This window comes from Echiichthys vipera (genome assembly GCF_963691815.1).
Source record: "Echiichthys vipera genome assembly, chromosome: 10".
In the NCBI taxonomy this organism is placed as follows: domain Eukaryota; kingdom Metazoa; phylum Chordata; class Actinopteri; order Perciformes; family Trachinidae; genus Echiichthys; species Echiichthys vipera.
Window position 1 is genome coordinate 23,206,624 of NC_139835.1, and position 26,377 is coordinate 23,233,000.

General features: G+C 40.9%; 1 protein-coding gene across 4 annotated transcripts in view; it reads right to left on the minus strand.

Annotated features, from left to right (window-relative positions):
- abi3bpa (ABI family, member 3 (NESH) binding protein a) overlaps positions 1-18,424 on the minus strand; it is a 28,101-nt gene extending 9,677 nt beyond the window's left edge. The window contains exons 1-13 of one of the 4 annotated variants that reach the window (XM_083921709.1): positions 18,074-18,424; positions 10,572-10,751; positions 10,326-10,394; positions 10,090-10,222; positions 8,533-8,723; positions 7,562-7,605; positions 6,720-6,768; positions 5,546-5,611; positions 5,268-5,345; positions 2,180-3,724; positions 1,776-1,853; positions 1,184-1,372; positions 325-390 (exon numbers count right to left, since the gene is read on the minus strand). In XM_083921709.1, the coding sequence (XP_083777835.1) occupies positions 325-390; positions 1,184-1,372; positions 1,776-1,853; positions 2,180-3,724; positions 5,268-5,345; positions 5,546-5,611; positions 6,720-6,768; positions 7,562-7,605; positions 8,533-8,723; positions 10,090-10,222; positions 10,326-10,394; positions 10,572-10,751; positions 18,074-18,176 (2,791 nt within the window). In that variant the 5' untranslated portion in view covers positions 18,177-18,424. The remainder of the gene's footprint in view (positions 1-324; positions 391-1,183; positions 1,373-1,775; positions 1,854-2,179; positions 3,725-5,267; positions 5,346-5,545; positions 5,612-6,719; positions 6,769-7,561; positions 7,606-8,532; positions 8,724-10,089; positions 10,223-10,325; positions 10,395-10,571; positions 10,752-18,073) is intronic. The other 3 variants (XM_083921710.1, XM_083921711.1, XM_083921712.1) reach the window with 3 other exon arrangements.
- Positions 18,425-26,377: the final 7,953 nt, after the last annotated feature.

A 26,377-nucleotide genomic window follows, 5' to 3' on the forward strand; every position in this document is an offset into this window, starting at 1 on the left:
AGCAGGCTAAAGCTATTCTCAAACTAATTCAGACCGGTTCCCGATTACAGGTCCATATGTGCTGTAGACTAAACATTGCGGAGAGGACAGGTACATGCCAAAATTAGAATTATACGGCTTCAGTCTCAGTCAAGATTAAGCTACTGGGACTATTGGACAACACAGACCACAACCAGGCACAAAACACCACACTGACAGACAAGTTGAAAATGATAAAGCATGAGAGGATTGTGACAAAAACACTGTGTGGACTTGGCCATAACAGTGCCTCTAAGGTTAGTGAGTGAGGAACGCTGAAAGGTGATTATCTTGGTTTGTCTTTACCAGGTTTCTCTTTGGACCACACCACAGGTTTAGGAAGGGCATTGCCCCTATGATGCGCACCATCGGCTGTTGGAGGGAGAAAAGGAGCTGTTATCAAATGCTTTGTCACTGTTCTGAAAAACAAATGCCAGGTAAGAGGAAAGTGAGAAAGAAAAGATGTCTGTTGTCTTTCTTTCTTACTTTTCTTTATGTCTCATGTCAGTGAGAATAAAGCTGGCGACTTGTTTGTGTATTCAACCTGGTTTTACAGATGTTCTGGATATACAAATGGAATTGCCATGAGTTTAAAACATAAATTCTATCATTTGACAGTTCTCACTCTGTTCTTCTATGACTCTTTGGGGAGTGTGCCGGTGTGTTTGAAAAAGAAAGAGACAGTGCGAGAAAGAAGAAGAAAGGTTGGCTATGATGGCTGTACTGTCTGCACAGTGCTTGGCTTGGCATGGTTGGTGTAAAATTTGGAGTGTCCTGGCCAGTGCTGTGGCCAGACTTCCCACCCGGCCAGCAAGTGGGGCTGTAAATCATGTTAACAATCTTGACCCAAGAGACGCCACTGCTGCTCGTGGTAAAACTGTGAAATACACACTGAGCATATGTGGCAAAGCGTGGAGAGCATATGGACTGTGAAAGGAGGAAAAGCTGAAGATTGAGAGAGAGAGAAAGGCACAAGCATCCAAATGTCTATTGTGTGCATTCTATCACAGTCCATGTGCTAAATCAAGAGATGAGTTTTGTTTGTCTTCTTCTGAAGATGCACAGCTGCAGACGAGAGCATGAGAGAGTGCTGACAGGAGAGGATAACCTGAGTAGGCTACTAGAGAAGAGGGAATGAGAAGAAGGGAAGTGAGTTCTCCATTACCCCCAGGTGTGCTGGAGCTGTGAGAGGAGGTGAATGTCTTGGATGGAGAAATTGGTCTGCCACTGTTACGAGTGGAATGAGGAGGAACGCGGGTGCGGGATGGACTGGTGTTTCTTCCTGCTGGAGAAACTGACGAGCTAATGGGAGAACGAGGGACTTCAGCAATGGATGGTCTGACAACGCCAGTACCTAGAGGAGCAGAAAGGCAATTGGGGAGGTTAGGGATAATCCACTTCCGACAGCTTGACGGCTTTACCTAGATGGAATAAATGCTAGAGCACATCTGTGAAAAGAATGTAGAAGAGTGGACACTGAATGAAATGACAGAGAGACATAAATGAGATTGAAAGCCAGCCAGACTGCTCTGTTTGTGAGTGGGGCAGGGGTGAGGTGAGTGTGCTTGGCTACAAATGGAGGCAAACATGGAGGCAGGGGTAATGATGGGGTGGGGTGTGTAGGGTGGTAGCATGGAGATGGAGATGGGGAAGCAGTGATATCATCCAATGGTTTGAAGTACAACTGAAAACACTGGGTTCCACGTGACTTGACGAAAACACAGATGGTTATGGGACAAACTTGTCAAGGTGTTTACCCTGATTGTAACTACCAGACTTCTCTGTAGCCAGGGCAGGTCTTGGCAGAGGCTTGCCCTCTTCGGGTGGACTAGGAGCTGCATGAAAGAAAACTCACTTTTTATCTAAGATAATGTGAATATATTTTTGACTTTTAAAAGTGGGCATATCCTACTCTTATTTGTTGAAACACAAGATGATGGTTAATAATAATATCTCTGAAGAGCAAATTGTTTTACCGAGTACCTAAATAAAAAATATGCTGAATATATTAATCAGATTTTGCCAATAACAATATCTACCTGTTTTTTGACAACTTTTCCTTAAAAATCTTAATAGATATGCCCCTTTTAAAATGTAATTTTAGATAAGGTCTTAATACTTCATTGTGTGGATTGTTGATGGCAAAAAGAAGGGTCTTTACCCGTAGGGACTGCCTGCCTTGGCGTGACCTTGGTGGGATCAAAGTAGGTCCTGGTCTGAGATTGAGGCCCAGGTTGAGGTTGTGACTTGGATAGAGTTTCAAGCGGGGAATGAGTCTGGGTATTTGGTAAAGGTTGTGGTAGGGGAATAGGTTGAGAATAAGATATGTGGGTCTTTGTTGGGGGTTGCATTTGGAGCCATGGCTGAATCTTTGGCTGAAGTTCTTGGTGGTCCCTTGTTTGGGGCTTTTGTTGAGGATTGGGTTGTTTTTTGGGTTGAGGGGATTTTTGAGGCTTTGTCTGCTTTTTTGTTTGAGTTGGGGGCTGGAGCTTGGGCTGGCTCTCTGGTCGAGGCTGTGTTTTAGGCTTAGGTTGGCTCTTTGGCTGAGGCTGTGTTTTAGGCTTGGGTTGTCTTTTTGGTTGAGGCTGTGTTTTGACTTTGGGTTGGCTCTTTGGCTGGGGCTGCGTTTTGGCCTTGGGCTTGCTCTTTGGGTGAAATTGTGTTTTGTCCTCAGGTTGGAAAATAATTAACTTTGGTTTAGGTGTTGGTTGGGCCTGAGACTGCAGCTCGGGGTCGGTTTTAAGTGGAGGTTGTGGCTCAGGTTGTGGGTTGGTCTTTGGTTGAGGTTGTGTTTGCGTTTGTGGCTGAGTTGTAGATCGAAATTGTGGTTGAGGTTTGGGCTGGATGGGAAACTTTGGTAGTACTTGTTGGGTCTGAGGTTTGTGATTGAGTGCTGGTTGTGGTGTTAGAGGATGTGCCGCAGATATGGACTGGAGAGGTGTTTGAACTTCAGGGAGAGTCTGAGTCTTTGAATTTGGTTGGGTTTGAGGTTGGGCCTGGTGTTTGGGCTTAAGTGTTGGTTGAGGTTGTGGTTCAGCCTGGATCTGGGTTGTGGTTTGAAGCTGTAATTGGGTATATGCATTTGGCTGAGATTGTGACTGACGTTGGGTCTGAAGTTTGTGCTGTCGTGGTGATTGGGGTTGTGAGAGAGGTTTTGTCTGGATTTTGGGCTGGGATGTTGAGTGTGATTGACGTTGGGTCTGGTGTCTGTGATAGGATGTTGGCTGGGGTTGTGGTTGGATTTGTAGTATCGGCAAGGAGGTTGGTTGGATCTGGGGTATGGGCTGGGATATGGGTTGTGTTTGGGTCCAGGGTAAGGGCTGGTATATTGGTTTGGGTTGTGGTTGAGTTTGGAGTATTGGCAGGGATGTTGGTTGAGGTTGGGGTCTAGTTTGGAAAAAAGTTTTTTCGGGGGGTTGTGGCTGAGCCTTCACCCCAAGCTTTAGTTGAGGTTTCTGGGTTTGGGGATTTGGTGGTGGCCAATAATGTGGCTGGAGCTTGGTGTTTGGTTGAGGTTCTGCATGAGGTTGGGACTGGGGCTTTTGTAGTGATTTACTCAAAGGATGCTCTCCATGTTTCTCTATATTTTTTGGGGGGGTTGGCACAGAAGCCATGGTGGCTGTAATGTGTAGTGCAGGACGGGGCTTGGGAGCTAATGGAACCTCCAGGAAAGGAGGCAAGACAGATCTGGAGAGGTCTCCTCCTCCTGGGTTGTGTGAAAGAGAGAAAATATGGCAATGAAGCCACAATACTGTGCTGTGAAATATAATTTCAAAGATAATATTCTGTAGGAAAGGTTGTGTTACAAAATGAAACAAAAAATATGTTATTTTATTGTCTAGAAAATTATAAAGCAAGACATAAAGGCAGCTAGTGAACAGCTGAAATTTAGATCAGTACAAGTGCCAACAGCTACTGGCCTGAGAACTCACAGAGCTAATCTTGGACTAAAGCACAGGTTATGTAATAACCTCTACCTGGCACATGTCTGATAGAGGGGGTCCAATTTCAAAGGCAGGAGGACCATATGGAGGCATTTGCATTGTAACAGCCGTGTTACTACAGACAGACTCAGCTACTGGGGCCAGGACTCCTGTGAGCGACGACCATCCAAATCCATTGGTTGTGCCTCTAAGAATCTATGACACATGAGGGTTTAATAGTTCCTGATTGATTGCTAGCTGTGGGATTTTGATGGACCATTCTGAATTGATCAAGGAAGAGAGAGAAACAACAGGAAAGAAAATATTGAACATGGCATTCTAGGCCTTTAGTACCTCTACTCAACTTAACAGCCAGATGATTCTTTCCTGAAATGGCTTCCTATATAAGAATAAGAAATGTAAACTATACCTGTGTCTCAATACAGGGGCTGGATACTCCAAAATCGATCCACGAATGCCCCAGTGAATAACTGATGTTGCTAAGTGGATTGTGGTATAATGCTGGTTGCAAATAATACAACAGTGCATCCTTCAAATGCAAGCTGTATTTGGAGGAGCCTTTGAAATTGAACAGGTCTCTTTGGTTATATTCAGACGTATCCATGCCCTGAACTGGGACACAGGCATGGCAAAACTCTAGCTTTATTTAACAAGAAATATACATGTTGCAGAAAGGGATGTATAGATACAGTGTAATACAGGAATAGAAGAAGGTACAAATTCTGCTTGAGTTCCTGTGCGAGAGAGGAATGTTTGGTGCATGCAGTTCTATCATGCAGACGTCACACCACCGCCTGTGCTGCATTAAAAGCAAAAGCCTCAGGTTTGTAATCCGCAAACATGGCGATGAATAATCGATGAAAATTAACTGAAATTAAAAGAAATGAGAGACAGTCTGAATATTTGAGATATGACTGATCGGTTTTGTACTATTTGACTGAGCAGCACCTAACAGGGTTCCGCAAATCAGTCACTGTAAAAAATAAAATACATACACAGCAGAACCTAGAAACCATTATTTAAGAATCCCTGTGAGCTTTGCCGGTTTGCTATATCGCCATGCAGCCAAGGCCAACTGCCTTATGCTCATTACATCCCTAACAGCAGACAAAACTGGTTTCCACTGGAAGGGTCTAGCTCCTGTGCTCACTCAGATCATGCTACACTTACTCATGCAACTAATTACAAAGGACACTGTAAAGCATTGACAGCCTTTTAAATTACAGTCCGCCAAGTCTATGACTGCATACAGCCTGGATGAGAGCCATAAAGCTTTTTCAAAAAGAACCATGATTTACTGTTTACCGATTGGCTGTTTGGTGACCACAGGCAGTGTGGGTCCAGGGGTCGACATAGATTCCTGTCTAGTAGTTGTGGTGGGAGCTGAGAAATATAGTGTATGTTAGTATACCTGGAAGAGAAGTTATTACTGTATGTCCTGCAGAATGTACAAAAAAAACTGCTGTATCTGCAGTTAACAATGAGTAGGATAGTGAGGGAGGAGTCAGGTAGAATGGTCAGATGTAAGGTCAAGAGTGTTTTTTTGACCTCTGAACTCAACTTCAGGTCAGAAAAGTTATTACCAAGAGTTGTCTTTAGGGATATGTTCCGGGACAGGGGCAGCCTGCCCTGGGTCCTGTTATGGAGAACTGAAAATACAAGGGAGGAGAAATTTAAGTCACACGTAAGATGTCCTCATAGTCCTGAAAAAAAAGTGAAATGAAAAGGTCAAGGAATTATGTTCATTCACCTATTTCACAACAGAGAAAAACTGTTATTTGGAGGAAACAATGCCCCTTGCATTATATTTCTGTATTTTATAGCAGCAAAATGTTTATCTGTTTTTTCTTCATACAATATCTAAACCTGGCATCTCAGGTTTTGTTGGCCACATGGGGGCGGCGGAAACAAGCTGTAAACACAACGTTAACATAGTAACACCCTTTAAGTTGATATGATGATGAAGAGTTGTTTCCGGCAATGTAAGTCCAATCATTTTCCTTTTTATTTTAGCTCTGTTTTTAGGACTTCACTAACTCCTGAAGGAAATATCTGCTCTCTCAGATACTAAACTTCGTTCACCGGCTAGTCGGTAACATTATGTTTCTGCTGTTTTGTGCTGAGTAGATAGTGTAGATAGTAGATTTCTGGAGCTTTTTCGCTAAAAACAGCTCCCTGACACTGATGAAAACAGTGAGAGTAAATCAATACAGTTAAAGCTGTGAGCTCTAACATTAAAACACAAGCCTAAGGTGAAAACACAAGATCCAAGACAAATCTGACAGAAGGGGAAGGAAGAAAAGTTGCAATTACAAAACTATCCACTGCTTAAGCACCACGCACAGACAGTATTACTCAAATTTTAGGGCCTTGGTCCAGGCCATAGATTCTAACTGGCACAAATACTTTGTGGTGGATTGATTTGTGTTCATTGTTCTCTTTGTTTTCTTGATTTGTAATATTTTGTGCAAAGTCCGTAATCATGCAGTTTGAAAACTTGGCACCTGCAAAAAAACAGGAAAATGATAATTGTGAATTAAAAAAAAAAAATAAGACTGGATCTGATGAGGTCTGTTCTGTAAAAACAATAAATCAAAGGTTATAGTTAAGATTCTTCCAGTCTTAAAGCATGGGTCAGGGAGGTCGGCTGAAACAAACATTTCTGAGCAGCAATAAATCACAGAATGTTATGAAAATTCTGCTGCTGTATAAAAAAAAGAGTTCAGTGAGTTGAGCAGTATGTCTTTATTGGCTTACCATGGCGAGGAGAAAGGGGGAAGGAGTGCGGACCTGGCGTTAAAGGTTTCTGAAGGATGAAAGACAAAAAGACAAGGGGAGGAATTGGTCATTAGTCTTTGTAATGATAACAAGTCAAAGTGTTAGCATTTGACCTTAATGCCATCTCTTTCTCTTCCTCTTTCCCAGTGTTTCACAAGTCTTAGGCCCTCTACTCCATGTCAAATTGGTAAAGCCACTGCTGAGAGGCTTATTTGAAGTTTCCCTTTGGAAGGGCAAATGTTGTGGCTGATTCTCAACAGCTGTGATGTTTTACGAGTGCTGAGCCAGGAACACGGCAAACATCGGCTCTCCACTGTCAGTAAATCAGTGCCACCTTTCTCCTCTCAACTCATTTCCACACTGTGATCCTTCCCCCTCTATCCTGCCTTCTCATCTTCTTTTTTTTTTCTCAATTTCATTCCACTCCAGAAGTTATCTAGCTACAGACTGCTTCCTTGGCTTGGCTGGTCCTGGATGCACTGGTACTGTTTCCATTGAGCAGTTGGATGGAAAACTAATGAGGCAAACAACCCTGTGAATAGCGTAAGCTCACTAAAGTGAAGTGCACAACACGGACTCTAAAGCATGTTGCCTGTTCCAAATAAACACCCTGTTTCCAAAATCGAACCAAATCTACGGGTACAAATTAAGTTACCCAAGCTAAAGGTGGCTGTGCAGTATCTGTACTGTCGAACCTATTTCATTTCACATATTAATAAAAAACTCCAAAGTAAGAAAATCTACAACAAAACAGCTTCATAATATTAGTTCTAATGCTTTGGTTTTGCTTGGATTAGAAATTAAGCGTGTCCAGTACATACCACAGGGTTGACGGGGCGTTTAAAGATTTTCCTGATGGCTTTCTCTAGAAACATGACACAAGACAAAAATCAGGAAAGAAATCAGCGCAATAGAAAATGAAGGAATTAAACAAAACCACATTGCAAAACCACATTCTCGCTCAAAATGCATTTTATCTGGAAGAGAGAGGCCATAGAAATAGAATGAAAATAGAAGGGAGATTAAACTGTTTTCTTTGGACTAGTTCAAGACTTAATGTTGTTGTTATGGTGACAACACAAGTCAGTAGGACCGTAAAGTGTGTCACACTGAGTTTTGGACTATCATTTAGCTCATGAATTTCACGACTTGCCGATAGAAATACGAAGCAATTCAATTCCTTTCTATGGCCATAGAGCACTAAAGATGCCTCTCCATGCCTCATACTACTCATTTGTCACAAAATCTCACCAGAGAGAGTATGCAATTTGCCACAAGTCAATTTATAGGCGTTTATGGGGAGTCACAGTGATTATTTTGACTGTTTTTATTATCAATGATACTGTTTTTTATTTCCTACTGCCATTATGTAGTCACATGAAAACACTGCTGAAATAGCAAAAGTGCTGTTCCCTTAATGTGTGATCAAATAGATTTATTCACAAACAAATTATGCAGAAGTTTTTGCATAATTTTTTTCCCCATAAATCTTGGGGATCAGAATGACAGATTCCACTTTATAATAGGACTGGAGCTGAACAAGCTCAACAAGATTTCTTCTGACACTGATTATCAATGATCAGGTATGATGATTAAAAATGGAGCTACATATTTAAACATATATATGTCACAAAACATATGCACGTGGTCAGAAATACACATGACTAACATTGCATGGATTTTCCGTTGATTCTGACTGATGTTAACTGTCTGTTGCCTTTTCGTCACGGCCGTAGTAAGAGGTTTGTTTTTTTACAATTGGTATATCGTGAAAAACAACCATCACACATACCCTCTATGCCCCCTGAGCTGATGTTGTGAATGACAGGCTTGCTCCACACTCCAGTGCCATCCTTAGAGTTGGACGTTACACCGAACTCATAGACTGCGTTGGGCTTCAGGTGGTCAATGACTGTGTCACTAGTTGGGCAGGTCTGGTAGTTCCACTTCCTGTTCCTCTCACGATAACGCACCGTGTAGTGTCTTTGCCGAAGAGGGAGCAAAAACAGAATATGAAGATAAAACTATTAAGAAACTTACACATCCAGGTCAAAAAATATCTAGAAGTACACGTACAGTCAGAATAGGTTTTGATGCATGCATTTATTCTTTTATTCAGAAGACACATGTGAAACTAACATTATACATAAAACCAAGACAGGACTAGATCCAACAAGCAGAGTAGGATTTTTTTTTCTATCAAATGCTTCCAAAATGGCTTTTATATTCATCTGAGAGAAGGAAAACTGTGTTCACATGTTGTGTGGGTGGACTATTCTCCTAAACACCTGTGTTCACAGGATGTCCTGGATCCAATGTTCAGAAATCTGAGAGACTTCAGGGAATCATTTACTGTTTATGCAGTTATACCAGAGTCTCTGCAACAATTGCATGTCTGTGTGTGGGAAGAAGAGGGAGTTTATATTATCTGTGTATATGCTTACTAAAACTACAATACAGCCAGCGCACATGTCATGAAAAGGCTGAAAATTGAGTCTCCATGAATAATTGTGATTAACTTTTTTAATACATCTGTGCATCTCTATCATTCATGTCTTGGTACAGGTTTGAAAGCAGTAGAAGAAGTATTCAGATCACTAAAAAGTATATTAAAAGGAGGCAAAAGCCACAGAAACAATCAGAATCCGCTATCTGCTGTCTCATGGAGGCAGTTAAGGTGCTTTAAAACCCCCAGCGCCCAGATTGCCTCAAAAATAATGGCATCAGAATTCCTACTCCTTCTTCTCTGAGGCATAACTCAGTCAAATCAGAACACACAGGCATGATGTACCTATTTTTACACTCTGTGTGACTTACATAGAAAATGACTCCAGTACTCTTATTACTCTTACAGTATTCTTCAGTATTGACACTGTGACAGTTATCTGTACATATCTGTATAACTTTGTCTCATGGAGGCAATTCATGTAAAAATAAGAAAACAACATAAAAAAGATTGTGCCCACATTGCCGCAAAACAACTCTCAAAATACTCCTTCAGTATCACAGTACTGCAGTGATAGCTGTCTTTGTCTGTATTTACATGGATACATTGCAATACAAACTAATTGAATATTAGCTAATTCTGCATACTTTTAATGTTGGCAAATTGACAAAATGTAAACAAATAAGGACTCAGGTTATAGATTGGCATCCATGCCAACATACATCAGTCCTATGGCCTGACAATCAAGTTCTTTAAAATGTGTGTGTGTGTGTGTGTGTGTGTGTGTGTGTGTGTGTGTGTGTGTGTGTGTGTGTGTGTGTGTGTGTGTGTGTGTGTGTGTGTGTGTGTGCGCGTGCGTGCGTGCGTGCGTGCGTACGAGTGTGTGTGTGTGTGTGAGCTCACCCATCCTCAAGACAGTCATCCATGACGTTGGCTTCATAAGGAGTTTTCAGCAGGGTCCCCCAAGACAGGAGAACTGAGGTGGGCGTTACTGTCCCAATGACCAGATGCAGTGGCTTCTGCAGTTCCACTTTACCTGAGAACAAATTTTGCTTTTACCTCCACCTCAGTGCCCCAGTGCTCACTTTTATCATGCCACCTTGATGATGATGTGTTCCCCTATAAAATTCTTGCATTACCTTTGCACTGCTTTTTCACCTCATTGACTGGGATGGGCTGGACAGCGATGAGGTACTTGGGCTCAGCATCTAAACACACAAGAGGATAAAAACTAGAGGTTACATCTCTTCCACAGATGTCTTTTTTTTTATTTTTAGCAATGACTAAACATGTCGAAATACAATTCACATATTGTATTCATAATTAGCAGTTTCTCATCTCTAAGTGGAACTTTGCAAACACTCATAACAACAGCCTTTTCTTACCGAACTCAGTCTCATATGGCTGCCCGTTCTCAGGAAGCTGAATGAACTGTTTGGAGAACATGCTGCTGCCGTAGCCCAGGATGTAACCCTCAAGCTTGGTGTCAGCATTGGGACGCAAAAACTTCATCACGATGGTGTCTCCTGTGGCGTTGATACGGACTTTCATGTTCTGACGTCTCACTGGGGAGGCAGGAGAAGACACAACTGTTCCGTTGATTGTTGATTTTGAGAGTATCACCATAGTCAGGGACAGTAAGTTGCAAGAAGGCCCAAAAGTTTCTGCACACTTTAATCCAATGCAACTACTTAAAAAATAAAACCAAGCTTTCGGTGGCAAGTGTTTGACAAAAAAACAGTCTCAGAGCTTCTAATGACATCAAATAGAGCACTGTGCTTTTTCATGCAAGATTACATTGAAAATGTCATTTAATATTATACGTCTTAAGTTCCAAATATATATCAAATGCCACAAAAACAACGTCACAAAAATGAGGATGAATACATAAGGACATCAACCACAAAATCAAAATCAAAAGTAATAAAAAGGAAGGAAATACTGCATAAAACAACAAACAACCCTCAAACAAACTTTTCTTCTCCGTCCTTTATTTTTTGGCCTTAAAAGCAAGACTTCATAGAGTAACAGAAGTGCTTCTATTTTGCACCTCGGTCGTTCATCACTTCAAACGCCCATGCAGTCAAAGCAGATGCTGCTGGTTTAAATTCTGCCGAGGTGTAAGTTTTACTGGAAGCTAATAATGGTGAATACTTTTAAGCAAGCATAACAATAGAAGGAATACCTGTTGCTTTTTAACACTTTTTTTTATTGTTGGTGGCTTAAGAACATTACTTTTATGGAGAGTCAGTTACACACATTAAGGATCTGCCACTTCCAAGCATCATAATCGGCATTCAAGAGTTATTCATCACAGTGATGCATTACTTTTTGTAAGAAGTAATCAGTAAATTTGCCATAGGCCAAGTGTTGAACAACAAGCAAATTCAAACATTATTGGCTAAAATAACTGCTAGCTTGTGTTAACTTTTAACTCTGCTTATTTTTCTCTCATCACTTGAATCTGCTATGTGGCCGTCGACCTAGACCAAGAACATGGCATGCTAACAGTTTGGTAACAGGCATGCTAACAGTGTTTATGTGCGCCTGTTCGGACATGTAAATAGAAGGACGGACCATGCGCGGACATTTAACAACAACAACAATGGCGGTGAAAGGTTCACGTTGGTGTGATGCGGAGGTGGAGTGTTTACTGCAGATTTGGTCAATGAAAATATTCAAAAACAGTCGACAAGACGCACAAAAACTCTGAGGTCTATGGAAAGATTTGTAAACAAAGCCACACACACGCGATCAATGCGTGTGACGTGTTACGGCGTGATGGCGTATGGACAGCAAGAAGCATTGGCCGGCCCAGGCAGTGTGAGTACAAACGGGGCTGGGGCGCGGGGGGAGAGGGAGGGGGGGCAAGTACCCTAAAGCCCGGGTCGCGGTGCGGAAGGACAGTGTGAGTGCGCCCTAAAACTCAGATGAGTGCAGAAGTGTGACTTATGTCTGACAGTTGGCCTGAAACACCTAAAACAATAAATTGCCACACCAATGCAGATTTGAATGATGTGTGGTGAACAGTGGTAATAGAAAGATATGCAGGTTTGTAAAATGAAGCCCTGTTTTACTACCTTGTGGTTTGTTTTTTAAATATGTATATCCCACAATTCAAGCCTTTCTTAAATCAAGACAGAATGAAGATAAAATGCATAAATTCAATTCGATTTCCTCTGTTTCTATCGTGTTTATGCAGTAGATGTCACAAATTAGTCTATGGGGGCCAAAACCTCTACCCCTCTTAGGCTTAAAAATATGGACTTTCTGCCTCGATTATGGTTTGTACTTAACTCTCTACAGCATGCCCTTGGCTCATATTTCAGCATTAAATGAAATAGTGGAACTTTGCAAGAGGAATACTGCCAGCAGCTGCCAGATGCCAAAACAGACACTGACAGTGAAAGAGGGGAAAGCCCTGGATTTGAAAAATACCCTTTTGCTTTTCCAGCTATGTGTTTCCTATCAAAACTGCATTTGTTTTGATTCTTCCCTCAATATTTCCGATAAAGCGCAAGTGAGATTGGCTCAGAGGGAGAGGAGCTCAGAGCATATGAAACATTAGGAAACTTCTGGCAGTGCGTTTTAAACTCCAGAACAAGCAAACACTGGCTCTGCCCCATGACAACCCATCCAAAGCCCAGCCTTTTGGCCCACACACCGCTAAGGGACTTATTAGTATTTCCAGAGCAAAATGAATAAAGCTTTAGGAACGAATCCAGTCACAGTCATGATAATCAATCAACTACATTACAAAGGAAAACTATTGACATTTAGCTATCCAGGAAAAAAAACTGCTAAGCCACAAAGACTCTTGTGTGTGTTTGTGTTGATAAATATGGAGGGACATAATGATTGAGTATTTGAATCCAAATTCTTCCTGAGAGCATCTCTGCTGGTGACTCTAACACTGGCAAATACATGAGAACATCAAGGATTTACAACCTCATCAAAGGACGTGCAGCTAAAGTATAATAGAACCCATAACCTCCCTCTTAATCACCATGGGTGGATTACTGAAGAAGCCTTACAGGAAGTGACTGATAATATTTCTTGGTGGAAAGTTGATGAAGTGACTATAAAGAGATGCAAAATAACTACAAAGAAAACCAAAGTGACCACAAAGTGATGGAAATTGACCACAAAGAGATCAAGTATTACCAGAAAGAGATGCAAAATTACCACCAAGAGACGCAAAACAACCACAAGGAGATGCAAAATGACACTAAAAGATACAAAAACAACTACAAAATTAACACTAAGAGATGAAAATATCAAAATGCAAATGTCCAATAATCAAGGAGATACAAAATAAATACAAAGAGACATAAAACTGCACCAAGAGATGCAAAGCAACCACAAAGAGATGTAAAGTCACCACAAATAGATTGAAAAAACAACAATCACAAAGGGACACAAAGCAACTACAGAGATTCTAAGAGATCTCTTTTTTTTCAATTCATGCTCTTGCTCTTAGGTGGAAGGGATGGGGCCCGATTTACATGTCTATTCCCAGGGATCCATTGTCTCATAATCTGTCAATGTTAAATAACTAGTATATCATAGGGAAACGTTAAGAGCAGCAAAATAGCCAACTATGCCATGATATATAACTCTATATACATTTTAAAGAATAATTAATAAATTTCATTTGTATGTTAAGGTGAGATGGTGACAGATTCTAGAGACAGCTTCACGAATGTCACTCCCACTCACATACTTGCATAGACTATTAGATAATATATAGTAAATCTCATAGTGAAGACTAATCCCTTCAATTAAAACATCATGAAATGAGCAGTCTGCCCCACTTATGCGGAGAATATAACCAATTCATCAACAGTTACTGTACAAAACCCATCATAACACTGGGAGTCAGCCTATAAACATGCCAGATTATGCAATAAACAATGCCATATCGTTCAACAAACATTTCACCATTGCATTCATCCTGTTTTGGACTAATAGCCAGAGAACGTAATCCTGCTGGCCTGAAAAGAAGAAACACCCTCAAACTGGAAACTGAATCTCAGAGCCGCTATCTTAGATCATCAGCAGTGATGGATGATCCTCCGGGAAAGGGAGTAGGTTAATGGGGTTGTCAGCATAACACACTCACTTCACTTTGAACTGCTGTGTAATATGATATTTCTACGTGTCTGGTGTTTGAAAATAAATATTAAAACATGAATTGAGAACATGCAAACATGTTTTGGCATCAACAAGTCCTAATTTACTGCCTGATTTTAACATAACACAGATTTCCACCATTGGCAGCTCTCTCATGCTCCGCTGTCTATCTCCTTTCTTGGTTAAGATGAGGAGGAGGAGGAGGGCTGCATTGATGTAAACACAGAATAAATAAACTGAGGTAATCTTAAGACTTTTCCACTCATGCTGATGTATGAATTAATGAACTATAAATATCTGAAGCAAAGCCTTAAAAAATTAGGGAAAAGGGTTGGAACAAAACCACAAGGGCTTGTTTTGTTTTCAAAATATGCAATGGAAGAAATGTTCCACTCTTTGTTGATTTTAATGCGATCGTTTTATTGGATGGAATTAACAAAGAATAATGAAGTCATGTCAGTTTATCTTGTGCAGCTGAACATCACAGCTGAGTCCTACAGACTGTAAACCCCCCTGACTGAATGAGGCTCTACGACCCCCATGTATCACACTCTTTATCACACCCGTTCACGTCTATAGAATCAATTAAACTGACTATACTGTAGATGACATCCTTCCTGAGTGATTTTGTGCAGCTCTGGCATATAATATTTCAGCCTCTCAGGTATCTGTCCTGGAAGAGGAGAGGTGAAAGAGGAGACTTGGCTTCCAGCTCTTTGGAGACGGAGACTGATGTTTTATGGCCCCGTTGGTAAAACAGTCACCTTCATTTAAGGCAATGAAGTGTGAAAATCTCTCTGAGCCTCGTTCCAGCCAGAGAACAAAAGAATTTAAATCATTTAGCTGGTGAGCAAACGACAGCTGGCCTGACCTATATTAGCTCTAATGGGAATATCCCGGGCCTGCAGACCGGAGTTACTCAGCCCTCTGAATTTCTACTGTGATCCAGTAGGAGGCTCATTGATCTCATCCTTCTCTGTAACAATCCCATCTCAAAAGTTCACAAGAGGCCTCACCTTGCAGCCCAGTGGGAGAGAGTCCTGTGTCAGATCATACTCGGACAATTTCTCTCCTCATTGGCAGCCTCCATGCTGATCCCTCTGCTCTCAAACCATATATCCCTCCGATCTGATTCAAGGGAGAAACAGCTGTTTTCCCCTCCCCTGTAGCATTGCTCCATCCCATCCCTCTTCTCCTTCACTCAATCTTGGTTGTCCTATATGTGTCAGGGACCATCTTTCCATCAACCTGATCACCGTTCAACTTCCCAAAGTGCTTTGAATTAATCTGTCTTGTCCTCTAAACTCCTCTCTTTCCTTCTCATTAATCTGTACATGACATGCAGTCATATTTTGTCTGGCTCAGCAGCAGTTTCCATGCCATATATTCTCCTGAAGTGGGGTAGTAGTAGTGGTAAATCATTTCTGGTATTACAAAGAGTATGAGAACATGTAAATGGGAATTAAAAGCCTTTGGATGTACAGAACATTTAACAGTGCATAGAGCTGTCAACTCTGACACGTGTGTACTGTACTAAAGTATCTATGACATAAGAAGACAAACATACCTCATTGCATAACTTGTTTTACTCTAAAACCAGGGTCTTGATCCAAGAAGAACAGAGATCAAGACGTTTAACTCTCCTTCCAAAGCAAAAACACACCGTTTCCTTTCATCTGGCTCCCAAAGCTGCACACTGAGATTTGTCTGCAAGCCAAGTTCAGCCAGCAAGTTACACACTGGATGCAGCCTTTTCTCCACCAGGCTTACCTCTTTATATCGACTCCAGTCTGCTCACCTCAAATCTCTTTTAGTACCATCAAACGTCTTCAAAGGAGCGCCCAAGTTTAGGGTGCAAAATAGAGTATGGCTTTAAAGCAAAGAGTCCAAGATGGAAAGCCAGAGTTCTGTGTGTGTGTGTGTGTGTGTGTGTGTGTGTGTGTGTGTGTGTGTGTGTGTGTGTGTGTGTGTGTGTGTGTGTGTGTGTGTGTGTGTGTGTGTGTGTGTGTGTGTGTGTGTGTGTGTGTGTGTGTTGGTGCATGTGTGCAGTGAGATAGTGAGATAATATGGAAAACGTTTGTGGAAAATGTTTTCCAAGAATGTCGTGAGAATCCTAATCAGACAGAGGCTCAATGCAATATCATCTACTTATTAACGTGAGTCTGTCTTTCCCAGAGAAGAAAACACTGCACATGAGGGTAAGGGGTTAGGGAGCTCTGAAACTGGTCTTCAAACTATCGATGGAAACCTGCAAATACTGCAAAAATGATGTGATAATCTCCATGTTGATGTTGATGGTTTGTTGACATTTGGGGCATTGGTGATTAGTACTGACCATGCCTACTGCACTCTCTCTAAGTGTTTTGATAGATTTTTTTATATAAATCTATGAAATGTTTGAAAAAATAAAAACAATTTTACCTGAGGCAACAAATGAACATAATTACCTGACTGACAAACTCATCCGATTGTCTGCTTGGTGGGCACAGTTCCAGTAAAGCCACCCCATTGGGTTGTCTACAAGTCTAACCCTTGACCCCCATCCTGGAAACACCGTCATTAAAACCTGTGAGCAGTAACTGACCTTTTACACTGTGTCTGCTCGGCACGTTTCGGGGAAATATGGATAAACCACAGGGATAGTAAAAACAGTGCTTTCTAATCGAGGTAGTTTGAGAGGAAAGGTGATTTTCCTTTTAGGTTTCAGGGTTCAACGGCAGAAGTCATTATCAAATCCACTTATTGAATATGAATCCTTTCAAATCTTCTTCTGAATCTATTTAGGTGGTAAGTGAAGCTGTTCTGTGCTCTCATCAAAGCCATCAGACTGCACTGAAAAAAAAGTAACTTTACCTCACAGAACACAGTTGTTGTGAGTTGCTGATCTGCCTCTGCCTTGATTTGTCAGTTTTTTTGTAATACTGTGTGACTTTTGTGTTTTAAAGGGTTAAGACCTAAAGGAACTAACTAGCCAGCTGCCCTTAATTGGTGGCATGCTACTACATAATAAACTAACTATGGATAGTACAACCCCGCTTTATAAAAATCCAAACTATCCCTTTAATATACTTAAGAACTTGACAATCAAACAATTAGAGGAAAGAAATGTAATTCCTTATAAACAATTGGTTTGCTCTTTTAACAAAACCTTGGAACGGGATCTAAAATAAAATCTGGAATCAACTCCCTCCTTCTCTCAATTTAGAGCCAAATGTGGTAAGTACATGTAACTAGTAAGGATAGTAAGCAGATATCAGAGAAGGAAAGATGCCTGAGGAAAAGCACTCAGCTCGAAACGTGTTGCCTTTACTCATCTGAATACTTGCTCTCGAAGTGTGCATTTGGGGATTTCTGCACATCAGAGGCTTCCAGCTTCCTTAATGATGTTGCAAACGATATGTGTCAAACTGTATCCATCACTGAACATACTTTGCAGGAACTGGTTGTCTCAATAAGGTTACAAAACCTCTTTCTCTTGTCATTTATCCTTGAAACAAAAATCCATCTTACCAACTTTGACATATTGTTATTCCAAGCGTATCCCAGCATGCATTTGGCATTAGGCAGAGAAAGACCATGGAAAAGTCATCAGTGCATCACAGGTCTAACACAGAAGGACTCTGGACCCCTTTGTTCACTTTCACTTGCTTGGTTTTAAGAATGTGGGAGGCTACCCGCAAGCAAGAGATGTCCAACAAATACATCATTTTTTAAATGCATTCAAGAGTGTCCCCTTAATGTCAGTATCACCTACCTCTGCTCCTGCGGGGAGTTGAGGGGCCAGAGAGAACTATCCCAGCAATGAAGACCATGAGGAGAAGGACCAGAAAGCTGTTTGAGTGTTGCATCCCCACCATCCTCTCTGCTGTCAGCTCTGAGTCTCAGGTGTAACAAACTGCTCGTGGACTGAATGAGCTCAGTTTAGCATGAGACAGAAAAAAAGAGACCCAGCAAGATTGAAGATTGAATGATGTCTGTGCTATCAGGTTGAGTTATTTTGTGCTGCAGCTACAGGCGTCAGACAGGGTGTTTCTGGAGTGGCTGGACTACTTCTCTGAGCTGGTGGCTCTCAGGACTAGTGCAGCTCACTGGACTGGACTTCTAGCTGCTCCTGCACCATCTATACCTCTCTGTAATGGAGGGAGGGAACAGACAGAGCCGGACACACCCACTCTCATTACCCTCCCCCATCTCTCCTTTTCTTTCACTCTCCATCTCACACTATTTTCTCTGGAAAAGAAGTGAAAATTTTCTCCAAGCTTCCCGCCCTCAGCAGTCTCTTTTTTTTCTGTTCTGTTTTTTTCTCTCTCTCTTGAGTCTGGTGTGTCCCCAGCAATCCTACTTTCCATCTGCAGAGGCCTTTTGACACTTTTCATTTACCTTATTCCCTCTCACTGCGTCTTTCTCTGTGTCTTTTTCCTAATTGCCTCACACTGAGCATTCATGGTTCTAATATTCTGGATATGACATTTACATGGAACTTTATAAATAAAAAATATCCAGGTTTCTTATCACCTGTGCACAAATTGTCACTTTCTACATTATCTGCATTGCAGCTACGGGAGAGTTAGGCAACAAATGTAGTTAAGGTTTGGGAAAGATGATGGTTACAACATTGATGAAATAAACTATGGTGTTCTGACACTCAGACGTGCTACTGTACACACCGAACAACCACCCCAACCTCAACAATCTCACTTTCTGCTTTGCTACATGAAAGGCACAATTCCTCCTGTATGTTGACACTGGATTTACACCATGAAGTTCAGAATTGTTCAATCTGAGTGACAATATAGTTTATCATTCATGTTTGCTTTTGCTTGGTGGCTCACACTTTTGCTGACTTTCTACTACTTACCTCAAGGATGCATCTACGCACATGGCAGAGATAACCTGAAACCTGAATGGGGTGTTTACATACACATTGTCTTGGTATATCCTGGAGTACTCAAGCTAGTATATTCAATTCAATTTTATTTTTAGTGCCAAATCATAACAAAAGGTATCTCAGGACACTTTACAGACTAGGTATAGACTCTATGACTTAGAGTCTGGTCTATATCCACATGAAGACCTGGAAAGTCGACACTCACACACACACACACACACACACACACACACACACACACACACACACACACAAGAGCCTCAAGGATACTTTTCACACAGAAGAAGACAAGAGATGCTATGAGAGGCAATTAATGGCAGAAAACACAAAATGTGAAAAGCGCTAAAGATTTCCTTAAGTGATGTAAAACAGTGTTATCCAGGCTTGTGACACCAGATTTCAATGTTTGAACACCGAAACTCTGGGAAATAATGAAAGTTGGCCTCTACTGTACACACATTCACTGAATTGATGTGTGCATGTATAATAACGGTTTTATAATTTGTTATCCGTGTGCTTACTCCTTTACCTCTTTCCCATTTTATAACAAACAAACACACATACACCTCCTGTGTCTTGCATATACTGTATTTCATTTCCTACCAACCAAACTCCAGTGTAAGCCTGGTTCTGAACCTAAACTTAAAACCAAGTCATAACCCTAAAATAAGCTGTCAAAGTTGGAAGGGTCGATCTTTTGGTCCCGAAATCAGAAGCCAATCCAACAGCATGAGTGGGCTTCCAGATTTGGGTCCCCACAATGCCATATAAAAATGAACGCACACTTCAGTCAAATTAATTTGAAGAGTAATTGGAACAGTCATATAAGCTGTGCTTATCCAAAAAGCAATAAGTGTACAGAGTATGCTGCCATTATATTCCATGGAAACAATGTCTCTCATCATTCTATCTATAAATATATTCATACATCACGTGTGTTGCAGGACAGCTGACATGGCATTTTCAGCCATGTGTCACACACTGAGACATGACTCTCTGGTGCACCACAAACACATGGTGACAGCGTCGCATCGTGGGCTTTCTTTGAAGTCGAACTCATGGTATATTATTGTTTACAGCCAATGAATCCAGTTTCTGTGTGTCTTTGTGTGTGAGTGTGTGTTCTCATCAGCCAAGAATCCTGGTCGGCCAAGACTCTCAGCCAGAACTGGGCCTCAAGGACAAGGAGTGTGTGTTTGTGCAAGGCGCACACATGTGTGCTCGCACGTGCATGTGTGTGTGTGAATACTCTGACATCTCCACCCTCCAATGCAGTTGATTATATCCCACATGTCTTCACACGAGACAGGAAATGATACTGTGTGCCAGAGGAGGTGTGTCTCCCAAGGAAGTCCCTAAACAGATTGTTACAGTGGAACCCCAGACTTCATCATGCCAGAACCCATTAAATGCAGATGAATCATAAAGAGCACTCTGAAATATGTTTTTTTTTTAAGTTTTGGGGTTTAAACAATTTGACCAAACCTGCTTTGCTGTAAAGATTTGTTTGTTTGTAGAAGATCACTGTAACTCTGTGATGAGAAGAAACATGGCAGATGAGGGTAAACAAATGAATGACCCTCCGTTGGCACAATTTTCTGCTATCATTCAATCTTCATACTCTCTTCCCAGTGGTGGAAACTAACTAAAGCAAAGTATTTCCATTTTATTTTACTTTTATACTTCTACTTCCCTACATGAAGAGGGAAATATTGTAATTTTTACTTCATTGCATTTAACTCATACCTTTAGTTACTAGTTACTTTTTAGATGAAGAGGTTACATAGTATAACAATCGAATCGAATACAGTGCAGTATTAAACATTAAACCACTGATTATTTTTTATTTGTGACCTTCCAGATGTCTTGACCAAAAGAGAAATGTCCCCTTTAAACATGAAAACAAGTGGAGGGAAACACACCTCCTCTCGCAGGTAGCAAAACAAGCTAAAAGCCCACCCACTGGTCAGACATTGGCCCTATGAGATGAATAGGCAGTAAACAACACATGCCCTGCTACAGTGTTCAGTGAGATTGTGTCATTTTTCTTGAAAATAATTCTGCTATAAGAGCAAATAAAAAGGTGAACTCCTGCACATGGCAGTTTTAAAAACCAAAGCAGGAGTATGTACGCACGTCCAAAACAAATCATAGCTCGCACACTACAGGGCTCCAATGTCCACTTATTTATTACACCTAGGTGATGTTTCAAACACAACTGCTTTTCATCAGACTCATCAGGTTTTAAAATCCAGCAACAAATGAAAGAAGTTCTTTTATAAACCTGGAGTTCTTTTTGACCACAGTCTTTTTCCAGCTCTTCTTTCTTCCCTCTGGGTTTGTGAAGGATGCGTAGGATAGAGGAGAATGGGTCAGGCACGCCGTCCTCACTCTGCTTTTGTCATCAGACCTTTGTCCTTCCTTTCCTTCATTTTATTGCTTTTCAGCACATCATCAGCACCACCTGCCAACATGCGTCACAGCCAGAAAACGGTGTCAGAGATGGGTACAAAAAATGACACACACACACAGTTTCATGCGTATGTCCGTTTCCGATCAGTTGACGATACTGAAGGAAACAATAGGTGTTTCTTCTTCTTCTCCTCAAGATTATAGTCACTACGCTCCCTGAAGAAGGATCACCTTTAGTCAGGTGGAAAAACACTCACCAAAATCTGAAACTGACATGTTAAAATGTTAAGACTTTTCTGTGTCCTGGATTTCTTTCTTCCAGTAGGTGCAGTGATTGGAAAACGTTTGCTGCTTCAGCCAAGAGCAGAAGGTCCTTTACAGCTCAGTCAAGTGTGTGCAAGTCTCCTAACCCGGACTGGTTGTGATTTTGAGTATGGAAAAAGACAATAATTCAGATTTTTTTTTCCACTCACTTTTTCCAACCCGCTGATGCCATGAATGGAATGGCTTATTAAATTACAGACTTCCATACCAGGTCAGAGCAGTTTGAGAATGAAAATGTTGGGTAACACTTTAGACCACATCTATAGTGCATTATGAGGGCATTCATAATTCTTTATGACTACACTCATATACACATTTAATGCTTTTTGATGCACTATATCAACAGTCATAAAACATAGATGTGACTTATAATGAATTAAAGTATCCATGCAGAGTATCCATGCAGTCCATGCAGTATCATAAGTTGCTATTTCATGTGTTAAATAAAGTACATTTTGATGCATATGCATCATATTTTTTTCATGTTTCGTTGGTGGTAAGTAAGGTGTAATGCATGCATTTAAAAAAATCTATGCAACATCATCTGTAATTATTTTGTAGGATACAAACGTGTTAATAAACATGCAGAAAATTACAAGTAAAATGTATCTTCCTTAGGAATGGACAACTTACCTGTACCACCAACAATACAACTTTATGATAAAGCATGCATTATTATAGATGCATCAATATATACTTCACTGTACAATGACAATTTATGACCCTGTATGGACCATAGACTGTATATAAAGATGGACATCTTCACATCTGGATAGCCCCCTTGTGGCTGGATGCAGTATAGGTCATAAGTCCCGCCCCCTCCATGTTAGCCGATGGGACATGGACCGTATTAAAACCTCGAAGTACACAATATACAATCAGTTTTTCCCCAAAGATGGTTTATGTCAATATTTTTATCACGCTGAAGTTTGTTCAAGTGTTTATTTTCTGTTAAGTTTTAATTATGAGTTATGGTCAGCCGAGTGTAGACACATCTTCGAATACCTGACTCCACCGCCGGATCCCTACTGCGTTGACTCTGGTTGCAAAATTACAACATGCCATGCCCATATCAGGGATACTTTGGCTTCACTTTTGTACAGTGGGAGGACTCGCCAATCATCTTTATATACAGTCTATGGTATGGCCTATTATGGTACACTATAGGTGAGACATAATGTGTTTTAAGACCCGTCGTCAAACTGTAGTTTATAACCAGTCAAGAGCATCCATAAGACACCTGAACTTATAACTCATTATAATTCACATCTCAATGCCTTTATAATGCACTGTAGATGTGGTCTTCAGAGAAGTGTTTCCAAAAGTAGCATATACTCATACTATGCTTTATGCCCCACCATAGAAGTCCCGCTCCACTGTCATCACTATACATCAACACGCTTCTACATTAAAACCTCTATACGGATACATTTATTGAAAGAATGCCTCTGACTTCTGACCCTGCTCCATTTTTGGAAATTTATTGTGTGCTTGTCAGGATGGTGGTAAGTCTGATTTTTTTCCTGCCAGATAATCAAGCTCTGTTCTGCATTCTGTTGCAAAGTGGAAAATATGATGTATGGAAATAGTCTTACAAATATTCACAAAGTTTCTCAGAGGTCACAGGCTAATTCAGTTTCACTAGTATGTGCACACACGCTTTCTTTTTCATAGCAGGTAATAGCAAATTACTTTGTCATGTTACTGGTAATAATATTTAGTCATAAATTTCAAAATCGCAGCGGTACTTGGAATCCATGCTGAGAATGACTTCATTGCCGATTACAGTCATTGTGGTTGTTGCTTAACTACCAAATGTAACTGTTAAATCTTCACATACTCCCGCAATGAGCAGGTGAACAACACGTGCATCTTTCTGCATCTGCTAAAGATTTTCAAAAGTCAAAAACCTACACAACAGACAATTATACGCACCACAGGTCAGGACCAGCAGTTCCTTTGTGAAAATGAGACTCCCAACCACAATATGATGATCTTTGATAGACAGGCCAGTGTTATTGCCAACCGCCATGTGGCAATCAGCATATCTTTCTTTCTGGAAAGCCCAGGGGGAAAGCAGTGCTGTGGATGATGAAGCAGAAGGATTTAGGGGGACTAGAGGACAGAGAAAAGAGACAAATATAATTCATCCACTTTAAATTTGTCTCAGAGAGCAGAAGAGAGCGACCAAAAACCCCAATGTGGTTCTCATTTTGTGTGCCTTTCTTTGTGTATGTGTGTGTGTGTGCACGCTCACTGCCTGTGCAAGCCTGTGTACTTTATGTGAGTGCGTTTGACGGGATGGATCTTCCATCTGAAAGATAAATCACCACATTACATGGGAGGATCAGGCGTGCAGCTTAGAGCTGACAGCAGATAGGATACTAGACAAATCCACAGGCATTAAATAAGAATCGGACTCTGATTCGGCGACACAAGAACACAGATGTCTGCATCATCCCCATTTACACACCTTCTGTTTTGTGACTCCTCTGTTTTTCACTACCAACAGTTTTAACAATCCTGCAATACAAATGTGATGTAGATGCAGCTCTATGGGGCTATACAAAGTTTTAACAAAGTGTTTTGGTTTTAAAGCCTGCAGATTCATAGAAACCAAACACAGAGCTAAACGAGACTGGATATAGAGAGGTGGAGTCCTTCCTCTTCTGGTGGACCACCATAGGTCCTTCTTTCGGGAAAAAAAAAATATATATATTGCAGTAGGCAGAGAGAACACATCTGAATAACACATAAGTTGTTTGTGATTTTAAAGAAGAAGAAAGCCACAGTATGGGAGTGTGAAAATATTAAATTAGAAAGACTACACACTCGGTATATAACGTTAGTTACATGAGCAAAAGGTCTTGCTTGTTCTTTTACTTCCCAGCAGATAAAAAGAGTTGAAGAGCTGAATAAAACATCATCAGGTAAAATTACGTTACATGTGTTGTGGAACATAGCTAAGTTGCATAGAAAGCAAGCTGAGAAAGCAAGGTATATCTTGCAAGACTAGAGATGGAGTACTTCACTGAGTGGTTTCACGCAAGTGGTTCTTCAACTAATCCACAACAAACTGCAACTTTCTGGATTTGCAAAGTTATTTTTTAAATTGAAAAATATCATATGCGTAATTTAAGGTACCATTCGAAAGGGATCAAAACAGTTTTTTCCTCTCTCTGTTTACTGTCAAGCACGATTACATAATATCCCTCTCCTATTCAGGATGGAGTGTTCTGTTAAAACAATCTATCATGCAGTGCCATTTGTTATGGTATCAAACGCTTCATCAAATTTCCAGCAACTAAGTGAATAAACGAATTCCTTTGACAGGAGCAAAAGGTTACTCAGGCTGAAGTCGAAAAATATTTCTGCTTTGTGAATAAGAGGAAAAGTATGGATGATGAAAAACAAACATGACTTGAGGTGTGTTATTAACCACTCAACCATCATACAATAAGTACTGTATTCTCCATGATTCCACTGGTTCATCCAGCATCCAAATGCAAAACACAGACCAGTCAAACAGGGAAGAAGGTGAATCCTTAACAATGGTTAAAGCAGCAATGCTCTATGTAACGCATTTACGACTAAAATCACATAGCAGATGCACATCATGCTGAAGTCATTTTCAGGCCCTGACACACTGAAAACTGCTGACCTCTGCTCTGCTTTATTTCAAGTAAAGATCCAGCATCGTATTTAGTTTTTAAGGTTAAGACCCATTTCTGAACTAATGTTTTATGGTGGAACATTGGCGAGGGCAGTCTTGTACTGTACACGAGCGCCGAAGAATGGTGAGCAAGCACAGGAGGCGTTCAGAAGCCAACAGATAAATTGTTTAGACATGTTTGTACACAGGGCTTCATTCCTTACCTGCACTTCATCGTTTGTGTTATCGTCAAAGTTTAACGCAGCACTTTTGTCTCTATAAATAAAACAAACACTGTGAGATGACGTTAGTGCAGCAGCTACAGTATCTGTTGTCTCATCCAGTAAAAATGTTGGATGTTGCAGTGTATGCCTGTGGTGGCAAAATGTGAGTTTAATGCATTTTTAATGTTTTCTTTGGATCACAGTGGCATATCGGCCAATGCTAAGGCCTGTCACTTGATGACGGGGAAATAAATTATTATAAAGAGGTTCAGTGACAGATGGAGAAAAGATGGACCTCTGATTGAAGTGAGTTTGTTTTCCTGGCTTGGTAATATGATTGTACTAAAGCCTCCTTTGGTCTCGGCTCCCTCTTTGTTCCTCTGTGTGATTAAGACAAATAAACCATGGGCTCAAACTAAGACAGGCTCTGGAAGCCAGAAGACAAGAGAGATTTGAACATACTTAGCACAGCACAGAACAGTAGGTGAAAGAAAATGGGATGCCAGTGGACTGGACTGTGGAAAAAAAAGAACCCACTCCACACCACATCATTTCACA